Source organism: Apium graveolens, chromosome 3 (assembly GCF_009905375.1).
Source record: "Apium graveolens cultivar Ventura chromosome 3, ASM990537v1, whole genome shotgun sequence".
Lineage (NCBI taxonomy): Eukaryota > Viridiplantae > Streptophyta > Magnoliopsida > Apiales > Apiaceae > Apium > Apium graveolens.
The window spans coordinates 74625246-74639291 of NC_133649.1; the positions used below are offsets into that span (position 1 = coordinate 74625246).

General features: G+C 31.6%; 1 protein-coding gene across 1 annotated transcript; it reads right to left on the reverse strand.

Annotated features, from left to right (window-relative positions):
* Nucleotides 1-6796: 6796 nt before the first annotated feature.
* On the reverse strand, nucleotides 6797-12894 carry LOC141714345 (structural maintenance of chromosomes flexible hinge domain-containing protein GMI1-like). Its single transcript, XM_074517868.1, has 21 exons — nucleotides 12751-12894; nucleotides 12560-12612; nucleotides 12016-12099; nucleotides 11725-11794; nucleotides 11595-11650; nucleotides 11321-11426; nucleotides 11145-11213; nucleotides 10982-11068; nucleotides 10833-10877; nucleotides 10594-10714; nucleotides 10404-10471; nucleotides 9295-9411; nucleotides 9116-9206; nucleotides 8836-8870; nucleotides 8619-8694; nucleotides 8329-8514; nucleotides 8021-8179; nucleotides 7922-7959; nucleotides 7766-7839; nucleotides 7024-7066; nucleotides 6797-6892 (listed from the first exon to the last, which is right to left on the reverse strand). Exons 1-21 carry the CDS (start codon nucleotides 12892-12894, stop codon nucleotides 6797-6799), a joined length of 1818 nt encoding a protein of 605 aa, XP_074373969.1.
* Between the last annotated feature and the right edge of the window lie 1152 nt (nucleotides 12895-14046).

Genomic DNA, 14046 nt, shown 5'->3' on the forward strand with positions numbered 1-14046 from the left:
CTTAGAGATATAGGATTTATATCATATTCTAAGGATATTTATTAATCTAACATTTATATCACAGTAAATTAAGACATAATAAATTATAAAGAGAATAATCGATAAAACATAAACATTAATAATCCAAATGTCTTAAACTAAAATATTATAATGTTTTCTCTAGGGTTCAAACACTATCAATCTCCCACTTGCACTGGAGCCAATCACCCATGTATCCAATACTCATGAAACTTGTATGACCATCGTGCTTTTTCTGCGACAAAGCCTTAGTCAGTGGGTCTGCAATATTACCATTACTATGCACTTTACATATATATCTCCTTAATCATTAATCTCATTAATAAGGTGATATCGCCTAAGCACATGCCCAAATAGTCTCCTTGGCTATTTCGAAAGCACCAATATAGTTGGCTTCCATTATAGAATCATCAATATTCTTGATATGAACTATTCAAGATAACAACACTTACATTTAGACAAAACACAAACCAGACACATAATCATCCTTGTTTGTCCAAAAATTAGGTTCAGAAACTAGGATCAATGTAACCATTTACAACCAGTTCCCTATCTTCTCCATACACCAAAAATAAATCTTTAGTCCTCTTTAAGTACTTAAGAATATTCTTGACAACTATCCAGTGACCCTCACCTGGATTAGACCCGTATCTGCTCGTCATGCTAAAAGCATACAAAATATTAGGACAAATACATATCATTGCATACATTATAGATCCAATTGCTGAAGCATATGGAACTTTTCTAAGATGACCCTTATCATCTAATAATTTAGGGCAGTTATCCTATGAGATCACTATCTTACGATACATCGGGACGTATCCCCTACTTGCCTCTTGCATTCTAAAATGATGCAATATTTTATCAATATGTGTACTATGACTTAGGCCAATTAATCTTCTTATCTATCTATATATATCGTGATTCTCAATATTTAGCTAGCATCGCCTAAGTCTTTCATCGAGAAACTATTTCTCAACCAAGTCTTAACAGCCTGTAGAGAAGTTATGTCATTCCCTATTCGTTATATGTCATCTATATAGAATAATATGAATGTCACATGGTTCCCACTAACCTTCTTGTAAATACACGGTTCATCTGCATTTTGAATAAAGTAAACTCTTTGACTGTTTCATCAAAATGAATATTCCATCTACTTTAGGCTTGCTTTAACCTATAAATAGATAAAAGCAACTTACAAACCATCTTAGCAAACTTTGGATCGACAAAACCCTCAAGTTGTATCATATATACATCCTCTTCAAGGCTCTCATATAAGAAAGCGGTTTTGACATCCATTTGCCAAATCTCGTAGTCAAAGTAAGCAGCTATTCCTAACAAAATCCTAATGGACTTGACCATAGCAACTGTTCAAAAAGTTTCATCATAATATATATCATAATAAGCCACTAGTCGCGCCTTATATGTATGTACTTTACCATCCATGTCAGTTTTCCACTTGCACCCTATAGGTTTTACCCCTTAGTGTGGATCAATAAAAGTCAATACTTTATTTTGATACATAGATTCCATCTCGGATTTCATGGCCTCCATCCATCTCTCGAAGTTTGGACCGTTCATAGAATCTTGATAGGTGAGAGGCTTATCATTATCCTAAGCATCGCATTACCATTTCGAGTCAAAATAAATCCATATTTTTTCTCGGGGTCATGGTGAATCCTACTTGATCTATGAATAACCCGTGTTTCCTAAACATGATTAATTTCTATAGTTTGATGTACATCCTAATCTTGTTCCATCTGTGGTTCAATTTTATCATGTGGTTCTCGATCTTCACCAAGATGTATTGTCCTCCCACTAATTTTCTTAGAAAGTAGTTCTCCCTGAAAAAATACATCCGTCCGAGCAACAAACACTTTGTTCTCAGAAGAATTATAAAATTTTATACCCTAGTCTTACTTGGATATCCCACAATATAGCATCATCTAATTTTGGTCCAAACTTGTCAGAGGCTAAACGTTTTACAAATGCTTCACGTCCCTAAATTTTTATAAATGACATGCTATGAAGTTTATCAGTCCATATCTCATATGGAGTCTTTTGAACCGCTTTTTTTCGGAACTCGGTTAAACGTGTAAGCAGCCATTTCTAGAGCATAACCCTACAAACTTATTGAAAGATCCGCTTGACTCATCATCGATCGCAACATGTCCAATAATGTACGATTTCTTCTCTCAGAATATCTATTCAATTGAGGTGTTCCAGAAGGAGTAAGTTGTGATACAATATCACACTCCTTCAATAAACTCTTGAATTTGAGGCTTAAGTATACTCTTCCACGACCTGATCGTAAAACTTTTATATTTTTCTCTGTTTGCGTTTCTACCTTATATTCTTTGAATATTTCAAAAGAATTAGAAACTAAATTTTAAGATATTTTTTTAATTATAATTTGATTTAAAAATGCTACATATAAATAACATACTATTTAAAGTTAAAAAAAATATATTTTAAATACTTGAAATCTGTAATCGCACTCGATTTGAAATATTTCTCGGTGTCTAAAATATTGCGTCAATTTTATTTTCTAAATTTAAAAAATATATTTTTAATTCTTTCTTATTAAAACAAATTTAAGATATATTTTAATAACAATTTGATTTAAAAAATATATAAATAAAATACTATTTATAATTAAAAAATTGTATTTTTCATTATTTCGTATTTGTGACTACATTCGGTCGTAGATGTGCTTTGATTGCTAATTAAATAGCGCGCCAAAACTTTAAACAACTTATAAAATAAAAAAATTATTGGCGACGGACCTCGATCGCAGAAAGCCACTGGTCGCCGCCTTTATTTGGTCTCCGGTTTAGCTATTGATTAAAGTCCTTGATTTTGTTGCTGGTGTGGCATTTTCTGCAACCAACGTCGGTCGTAAATAAAAATCAATAGCTAATAAATTACCGCCAATTTTTCACGGTTTTTTTAATGGAATGATTTAATATTTCTGTCCTATTAGCGACCACCGGCCGTCGCTAAAGTCCGGTTAGCGACGACTTTGGCCGCGGTCGCTGAAACCCGTCGTTGATCCAAAAAAATAGCTACTGATTTTGCGGTCACTGATAAACTTGGTCGCAGATAGACATTTTTATAATATTAATTATAATATACTCCTCGTTACTGTTCTTTATTACTTGACATCCCATGTCATGCTGTGTATCTATTCTCCTTTTCATTGACAAAAGAAATATAAACAAACTATAAAAAAATTATAAAAAAGCGAAAATATAGCAAAAAATATTATACTTATAATCGCGTACCTGCAAATAAAATAAGATTCCCCTTTGTAAAGCAAATAATTGAAGGAAAAAAGAAATGAAAAATAAGTGAGGCTTCTAATATTATTTTTTATTTTTATAATTAAGCATGCAGGTATTACCCATTTCTACTGTATAATAAAAAAATAAAGAGATAGTGAATTTAAGCATAAAGTTATTATATGGTAATGAGCTAATTACCCAAGTCTTACAATAATATTAAATTATAGTATAAGTTTAGTTACCCAAAATAAAGAAACAAGTATATATGTAGCTCAGTGTTGATGTTATCAAAATATAATGAAATGGGCATTTAACTCAATTGATTGGGGTCATATGTTTGCACACATGTCACTACAAGAAAAACGGCTAAATACTACCGGCTCAAAATCGGTCGTATTTAACTAAATACGACCGCCAGCAGTAGTATTTAGCTAAATACGACCAATTTTAGTCCCGGTTGTACATATGGGAGTGATATTTAGTAGTCGGTTGTATTTAGTATGAATACGACCGTCTAAATATGATCGGTTAAATTCGACCGCTAAATTCAACCGTCCAAATTCAACCGACACCTGTCAAAATTGATTTTACACTTAAAATTTGAAAATCCCGCCCAAATAATTAAAATTTCTGAAATATTTTAAAAAGCCCGCCCAAATATTAAACTCGACCGTATCTTGTCAAATATAAGATATTAAATTCGACCCCATCCAGACGAATTAACAAACTCCATAATGTTACTTATTACATAAACCAGCAAAGCCATGAATTTCAAAAGGGAAAGATAGCGACCGAAAGCTTGACCGATTCCGCGGAGGAGCCTCTGCCATCTCCGTCGTCCCACGACGGGGCAAGTCTGGCCAGCTGACTTAAATAGTTATCGGAGAGAGGGGAGAGAGGGGGGGCAAAATACATGAAAACAGAGGTGGAGAAGCTTCTTAAAATCTAAGGAAAACAGAGTTTAATAATTTAGTAATTTAGCGGATATATAACACTATTTATTATTTTTTAAATAACCAAAATTAAGAAATAATATTATAATATAGATATAGATACTACTACGAACAAATGTTGAGGTTTGTGTGTGGACACACGGCAATATTTCATTTGCCCACAGCATATCACTTGGATTGATATTTTGGAATCAATTTACAACCCTTCATTACCAATTGCCAAAGTGAGGAGCAGCTATCTAGACGGTTCTAAATGAAACATAACTCTACCCTCTCCATTATTCCCCTCAATTATTACATCCTCCTCTCTCTCTCATTCTTCTCCCACCTCTCTCTAAAACCCCCCACTTTCTTTATCTAAAACTAACTCAGCATGTTAAACTCTGATGGACTCACACGCACAATTATCGGCACACTATAACGAGGCGGCGTCCGTGTCCGGCCGGCGAAGGACCGGCACAGCAAGGTCGACGGCCGTGTCCGGCGAATTTGCATGCCTATCATCTGTGTTTCAATTAAATTATATTCTGGGTTGTACTTTTTTACGAACCTTGTAATCTTATTGTGATTTGTCGCTACTGCAAATTGTATTAAATAGAAACGTTGTTGATGGTTAAAGTAATTGTTGTGGTGATTGCACGTATTATCCATCTCTGTATTTCATTTACAGTTTACAAAAGATTTTCACGTTCCTGATGGTTAAATCTAGTAACTTCTGTATTTTCGGGACATTTAGTGTAATGATTAACTGTGCTTTGTTGGTCGGAAGTCAAGATTTTCCGGCGTGAACTCTTTGAATGGTTAAACTCGTTCATGATTCATAGATTTATAGTTATTTGACATGTTAAATTGCATTAAAAATGATGTTTTTGTTGAGTTTGGTGTTGCCGGAAGTTGCCAAAACGAAGCTCAAAGGAATCTGTATTTTCCAGATTTCGACATTTTTTTTTTAATTCTTATTTCCGTTAATACGGCGCTTTTTTCGTCGTAAGTTCTAAAAATACGACAATATTATCTTTCGTAAGTTCTAAACATATGACAATAGTTTTCGTCTTAAGTATATTTATTATTTTATTGAACACATGGGCCCTACTTTCTAACTTGCGACGCAATTTTATCTTGTGACGAAAAAACGAACTTACTACTCGACCAAAAACGACGATTTTTTTCCGTCATAAATGGCTCAATTATGACGATTTCAGTTCAAAAAAACCGCCGTAAATGGCCAGATTTGTTGTAGTCGAACCTGCTTAAGAATTTTCTTCTTCACATTCTTCAGTTTCTCTAGTTCTTCTAGAACCAAAGTAATTTCCTAAAAACCATGTATAATAGATTTATAACAAAAAATCTCAAAGCCAAGAAAATAATATTAAGAATATAGAAGATTTAAAACTTCTATGTTGTTAATATCAAAACTTTTATGACCCGAGTTTCGAGTTTGATTTAAGGTTCGGTTGAAACTGAGCTCGTGCTTGATCCCGAACATTTTTAATAGAGTTCATACTCGAACCCGAATATTTTTAATCGAGTTCAAGACTGGTAGTTTTCAACCGGGCTCGGTTCGATTATACTCTTGGTTGTTGTACACAAGTATAAAGTTAGTATATGGAAGTGAGTTAAATACCCAAGTCTCGATAATTAATAAATTAATATTACACAGTAATATATTATCAACATATTAATATGGTAATATAATATCAATAAGTTATTTATTTAATTTATATAAATTCTTTATAATATGGTATATACTTTTCCATATTTATTTAAATACGGGGACAAAATAGTAATTACAAATTAAATGTTTCCAAAGAAAAACTTGAGTCTATCAAAATTTTTAAGACCCGAGTTTCGAGTTTGAGATTTAAGGTTTGGTTGAACTCGAGTTCGTGCTCGAACCCGAACATTTTTAATTGAGTTCGAGTGTCACAGTTTTCGACTAACTCGGCTTGATTATACCCTTGACTGTTACACTAGTATAAAATTGGTATATCAAAGTGAGTTAATTACCCGAGTCTCGATAATAATTAAATTATTATTATATGGTAAGATATTATCAACAGTTAATATGGTTATATATTGTCAACAAGTTAATTATTTAATTTATAAAGTTCTTTATAAATTAAAAAAATTATAATACCGCTCTTGCACATGAGTATAAAGTTATTATTTGCTAATAAGCTAATTAACCAAGTCTTAGAATAATATTAAATTATAGTATAAATTTAGTTACCCAAAATGAAGAAACAAGTATGTAGCTCAATGCTTATGTTATCAAAATATAATGAAATGGGAATTTAACTCATTTGATTGGGGTCATATGTTTGCACACATGTGTCATGGGTTCAATAGCGTAATACAGTAAAATGAGCAAATCCACACTTTAGTTGCAACTTTAGGCTATATTGTTGAAATATGGTTTCAGTTTGTTTTTTACATTATATTAGTAAATAGATTTTGGTATCGAAATCTACAACAAAAATTTCCACCTGAACTAAAGATTTCACATGGTAGATTATTGATATATATATATACATTTATAAATCAACAGTAGTCTTTTAAATAGTTTGACAATACTTTGGGGCACAGCTCATCATACTCCTGCTGTGACTTAGCAAGTTTGCCTCTGAGTTCTTGTTCCTGTAAAAAAAAGGAGGTATGTAAGTTTTACTCAAAAGTTATGTATATTTAACAAGGAAATTGAATTAGTGGCATCTATCTCTATTAATTGATTTTTCTGTTTTTTCTAACATGCTAAGAAATATATATACCCTTAGAATAAGAGCTTCCTCACTTTTCTGATAGTCAAGTAACCTACATAGGATAAATAAGGAGATTAAAAGTTTAGCAGATTAAGAAATATCATCTAAAGAAGAACAAAATTTTAAAAATCTATTAAATTTGATATACAAATCAAGTAAAACTTACAAATTGTAATTTATATCTGAATTTAAACACACTTTATGCGACATGTGACCAGATAACCGACTAATATTTGGAAATCATATTTTCGTATATGATGCCCAAATATTAGCATCTAAGCTGTTATCACAGTGACAATATATTCACTTTTAAGACGACATGAGTTGAATACAGAATATATATCCATTTCAACATATTGAACTAGCATTCACTATTGCAGTAGTCACTGCATTTGGCATCTAAAAAAACAAATTCCAAGGATGACGCGGAACAATCGGTTAACATTGTTAACATAATTAACATTGGGAGTTTAATTAACGTTGCAGAACTTTATATGTCTACTCTAATTAGTGGAGGAGGTTAAATTAGTAGTGGGGAAGATTTTTCATGTAACTCCACTTTGCTTTTCATTTTAGTCAATACAGTTCATGATTTTCACATTGTTGTATATATATATCTACAACATAATAAGTTACTAAGCCCTCTATTTAATACCATATAGCTAAGTTAATAATTTATCGATGTACTAATCTTCAAATACAATTGATCAATTCAACTTATTCAGATATTCCAATCATTTGTTTCACCTACCGAGATTTGAGCCTTTGATTTTCTTCCCACAAATAAGTCTCTTTATTTTGCGTTTGAAGTCCATTGTTAGAAGGCTGTAGCATATAAGCCCATGATAAGTTGGAATTTCCAAAACAGGATAGCACAATATATGTATTTGAACTTGGAAAAAGATACTTGAAAGAAGAAAATCATAAAATTATATCCTATATCATCTGCAATAAAAATTAAAGAGATAGTGAATTTAAGCATAAATACAATTATTCAATTACTTACCACCTGTAGATCCAGGAAAACCTTCTACTAGAATGTAATCTATGGTGGCATATGTATTTGTCTTTTGGAATTTTGCAGAAGCTCCTTTCCAAATTTTGATCTTCTGCCCTGATTGCCACAATTTTCCTTTCCTGCTTACTTTTTTGCAAACCCTTACAACTACATATATATACATAGTAGAGAAATTCCTATAGTTAAAAAAGTATTGGTTAAATTATAGTAAGAAGTAGCCATAAATATTAACCAGAAAAAGAACATGAATCTTGGTAAATTAAATAATAAAATAATTATCTTGCATGCACCCTCACCATGGGGAGTAATACCAAGTAACCATTTATTTGAAGGATTAACATTGGCCATTACAGTTTCTTGGTCGTTGCAGACAACTTCCTCGTCAAACTTGGTATGCATGTTCAAGATCCAGTCTTTATACAGCCTCTCCAGTTGGGGAAGTGACCATATATTTTCTTCTTTAAGAATTTGGACATGTAGCCCTGTAAGTCCATGAGAAAAGATAAGAAAAGCTTTATTGCATTAATTAAGATAGGTAAAAGATGAGACGGGATGTACAATTGGTTGATTGTTTCAACACTAATACCTTGGTGGTCACGAGGCAGTTGAGCACCAAAGCTCTTCAAGGCATTCGTGTACGGATCTTCATGCATCAAGTCAGTCTAGAAAACAAAATCACTTAAGATTACATTAAAATATAAAAACAATTATCTACCAAATTGCCGTATACAAATTTTTATGTCAAATGTACTACATAATTAGTAGCAAACATGGCTGTACGGTGTACCTATTTAATTACATACCTTGCATTGTGTTGGGAAAAAACCACCATCTGTCTCTGCAATCAGAATTGGGGTAATTTAAAACCAGCTCTCTTTTTGTTGTTATAATTTGTTTTATGTAAGCAGGACCTTAGAATTATAATTAAAGTTTACCTATAATATGACTAAAGTTAAAACTAAAGTTACTGAACATTACATAGTTTGTACACCCTGTGTGTATATGTAAAACTATCCATATCCAAACTCTAAGGTTCTACACTGATATTTTAATTATGTATATAAATATTATATGTTTTCTTACCGATGAAGCATTTAACTCTAGAGTAGCATCTTTTTAATCTATATGCTTCATCACCAGTTTTGAGCTTGGGCTCCATAAATGGAAGTAGTGCCTGAGTTGAGTTATGATGGAGCAAACTGTTCAGTCATCATATATAAAACAAATTTAAAAATGATCAAATATAGGAAGGTATAGCTTACCCAACAAGCATTTGGAAGTAAACGCCCAAGCCGCCTCACAGATACACAACTAAAGCCTTCAATACCATATCCACTCACATCCAGCTCTTTAATAATCCTATCAGTGTTTTCTTCCCCCTTCGTAAATAATAAATACACATGCTGGATTTATAAAATAATATAAAATAAATATATACATATACGATGTCTCATTTAATCAAAAAGAGGTAGCAAAAGTCTTTTGCACAAGTTCTCTATGTATGCATTTTGAGTAAAGTGATATAGGGTTGTCAATGGATGGGATTTGTATTGGATCGGTCTTGATTCATATCGTGATCAATTTAATTTTACCTAATTCGGATTCGGATCGGATATTAATCAGATTTCTTATAGGCCGATTCATATTCGGATTTGTTAGGATCGCTGGTAATGGATTAGAGTCCAAGTTGTTTATAATTTTAAAAAAAAAATTATATAAAAAATACCATGTATCAATTTAAACATGTATTATAATAATTGAATTATAAATACAAATATATTAACAAGAATCATGATAACAAACATGACTAATAAAGCAAAAGTTCAGCAGAGATTAAAACTTAATAAGGGGACTTCAACTTATATACAAGCTCTTTGTAAATCTTGTTTACAACAAGCAACGTGGGTGCCAATCTAATTCAATGTAATACCTCTCTCATAAACTTTAATACTTGAAAGTTAACACCTAAACAAGTTGTACAAGTGATAATCAAAAAATTAAGATACATATAATATGTTATATATATATAATATATTGTATTATATGTGAATAATATTATATATATAAAAAATATAAAGTCGGATGAGATCGTTAACGGATCGGATCGTTCTAAATACATATGTGTTACTTATCGGATCGGATCATTATCGGATCAGATTTTTTTCGGACCGGATTTTATTTTTAATGATCCATATCCACTCTTTAATAAAATTTCAAATATTATTCTAATAGTCAAATGAATAACCTTTAATTGTTCTTTTAACAGTAGGTTAATAAATATTGATGATAACGAATTTAAAATGAGATAACTTACTATATAAACATGAGATACAACTAAACACTAGGATTTCATAAGTATATACATATCTACCTGGATTATTGGAAAGTATACAAATGTCATTCTTGCATTTCCTTTCCTAGATGTGCATGATGGTGATCCTGAACAACCAACATTCTTAATTACTAAATGTCATATTTGCACTTGCTAGCAATTACAATATTTTAATTTCTAAGAAACCTAGTAAGACTGTAGGCTACACTTGAACACAAGAAATAGTTACCAGCAACTTCTGGAATGGATGATAAGCAAAGCTGCAATTTGAATTCTGGGCCACTGCAGGCGTGCAAGTTAGTGATGGAAACCTTTCCACCATCTATATAAGCTAAATTTTGGCCATTCACCTGGAGAACAATAAGGAATTATAATCCAATAAATGCTAAATGGTTTCAAAAGATTTAAATTATAGATCTCCAACAAATATAATGTTAAAATGTTGCAATAAGATTAATAGGTTTGTACCTGAAACTCAACTGGCTTGACCCTAAGAGCACATGTTTTATCAATCTGTCCAGTGGTAACTCAACATATGTAAGCATAAAAAGCTAGGTAGATCTACTAGCTCTTTATTATTTTTTCTGAATAAATATGTATAGTAGCAAGAAAGTAACCTGGATGTAAGGGAAATAGATATCCTTAAGTCTGCACAGGAGTTTATGTAACCCTACACCTCCCATATGAAGATCAAAAATTTGCACCTGTCAGTTTAGTGTTAGTATGGAGGAGATATTTGGAGGTGCTTATTTACATATATACGCAAACTGCAGCAGTTACCTTTGTAAATCTTCCCCTGAATGATTCTATCAGATCCTCTTCTGAGGTGCTTGGCATTCCACCCTCAGTCTAAATTTTTTATGGCAAGTCAATTGAAGTTGAGAGTGTGTAACTAGCTAGAAAAAACATAAAATTAAACATCATAAAGATTAAATTCATAAATCGGGTGATATTACCATCTTTATCAGAGCTCCACTTGAATCTTGTAGGGAGCCATCACTTTCGATATCAATGATACATATTTCCCCAGAGGCCTTTGTGTTTGAGCATATTCTGGCACGCCTAATTAGAAGCAGATAGGTAACAGACAAATTTTAAAACCTAATCAAGATTTTCCTGTCGAATTTAGTCTTTTTTTCTTGCAGTGTCAATATATAGAATTTTGTTGCCGAAATATACAGATATGACAATAGGCACAAAGAGCAATAAACTGAATTTCCAGTTGCTTACCTCCCTAAATGCATAGAGGAAACAGCTACTCCATATCCAAACTTGCCAAATAAAGGCTGCACTTATCAAAGAAATTGTCAATACACCCGAAATGTTATTAAAATGAAAATATAAAAAATGAATAGCTGACCGTCAAGTACAGATCACTGTCCCCTACTGATTGTTGGTTAAGTTCCTGCTCTCGAGAGGCACTTAGGCCCCTGAAATTAGTAGAAGATAAAAAATTAGGTATCAAAAGAGTACGACATATAGAACATTCTGCAGTCAATGTTAACCAGAAATCCCTTGAAAGGTACATGTGCAACTGCTATACTATAAATAAAATTATAGACCAAACCTTTTGCATGTGTCCACTCAGATATTATACCAAATAGAAACATTTGCATATATATATATATATATACACATATCAACATCTTACCACTGCACAATAGAGGTCTCCTGGCTAGAATCTATGCTGGTTCCATTGTGAAAAATAGAGATAATATCTTTGTTGATGTCAATACTGCAAATAAAATTTAGGTCACCATGGAGTATAATATATGTTTAGGTGATATTTAAACCACTTAAACCTATCAAATCTGGGTTCACTTAAACCACCATTGAAATGCAAACTATATATAATAGATCTTCAAAAAATTTGAATAAGCAAGTTAAAAATTGATGAAAACAAACAATTAGGTGTTTAATTAGTACTCCTTCGTCACCTCAATTATGTCCAACACATGTTTTAAGGTGCATATAACATATAGTTCTATAACTTAAAAAATATATATATGAAACTATTTAAAGAAATGAGGGGTGCAGAGGGATTTAAAAGATACACATATGCTACTTTTTTTTTAACAATGATACGACCTAATCACCTCTTTAGATTGATTGAGTCTTATGTAGCTAATCATTGAGATACAGTAGAGGCACAAGATCAAAATATATAAACAATCACATCAAAGGGTTTTCCATACCTAATTTGTCTGAAGTTATTGTGATCTGACCATGAAGCTTGCAATGAATTATCCTGACATGTTAAAAGTTTACAAATGATTAATTATAGATTAGATTATTATAAAAAAAAGTTTATAAATGATTAATCATAAATTAGATTGTAATAACAAAATATCACCACAAGTATTTAGATCTAGAGATTCATACTTACAATCAAATCGGCTAGAGCGGCTTCAAAATTGTATTTTTGCTTTATTTGCTCAAATTTTGATAATTGTTTTGTCCTTTTAGGACATTTGGCCTCCCTACCCTCCTCCCTATGCATCCTTTTCAAGTTAGATGAGGTGGACTCCATTTCGATCCTCAGAATTATTGGGAATTAGTGCATACATATTAATTAGCATATAAACACACACATATATACACACACACAAATTATAACAAAAATCAAACTTAACCATTACTGATTATAATTACACAAATTACCAATCTATATAGCACAAAATATAACCAATTAATTATGAACATTTTTCGCAATATACTGGATCTATATGTTTCCCAGATCTACTTGTAAAGGGATCAGATAGAAGGATTAAGTGGGGTCTTTGCTTACAATAAGGATGTTTTCCTTAACAATGGTGGTGGTTGCTATTAAAATTGTTGATATAGGGAAAAAAATCAAACTAAACTATCACGATCTTTATATTTACACAAATTACTAATCCATGTAATGCAAAATTAAAAAAATAGTAATTACCAATTATTATTGAAATTAATAAATCTACTTGTTTTTAGGGAATTTACTTGTGATAGAGTTTCTGGATACTTGTGAAAGAACTATAAAGAAAGGGGGTTTCTTAAATTGAAGTCACCTTGTTATTAGAAGTTTGATTGAAGGTGCTATATAATCAAAGATAAAAACATACTCTCATGTATATATCTAAGGACTTGTTTGTTTACCAAATCTACCTATTTTTTATCACATGTATTTGTTAGAGCAGATCTACATGTGATAGAGTAAATTTACCTGAAAATATATAATTTATGACTGTATGTTTGTGCCAAGAGAGATGAAATTGATTAGATTGCTTCACAATGTAAATAAGGAGGTGGTTGTGATGAAAAAGGCCTATGTGCCAAGAGAGATGAAATTGATTAGATTGCTTCACAATGTAAATAAGGAGGTGGTTGTGATGAAAAAGGCTATAGAGATAAGAGAGGTAGGTGGTAGAGATTTTTGTTTGAAACTAAGATTGATGATACAGATAAAGATATAAATATGGATATTAATGTAAATTGTGAGTGTGTGGATATGAACATGAATGTGCTTAATGTGTGTCTGTCTCAATATGTGTGTGTGAGTGTGTGTTGATATTAAGTTACTTTTTGGACATGAATTGGTACTTTTAAGATTCTCTTCATATTATTAATAAATATTCTCCTTTTTTCTTCTATTATTTATTAATTATAATAGAATGATACACCTTATTTTATGAATATGTATACA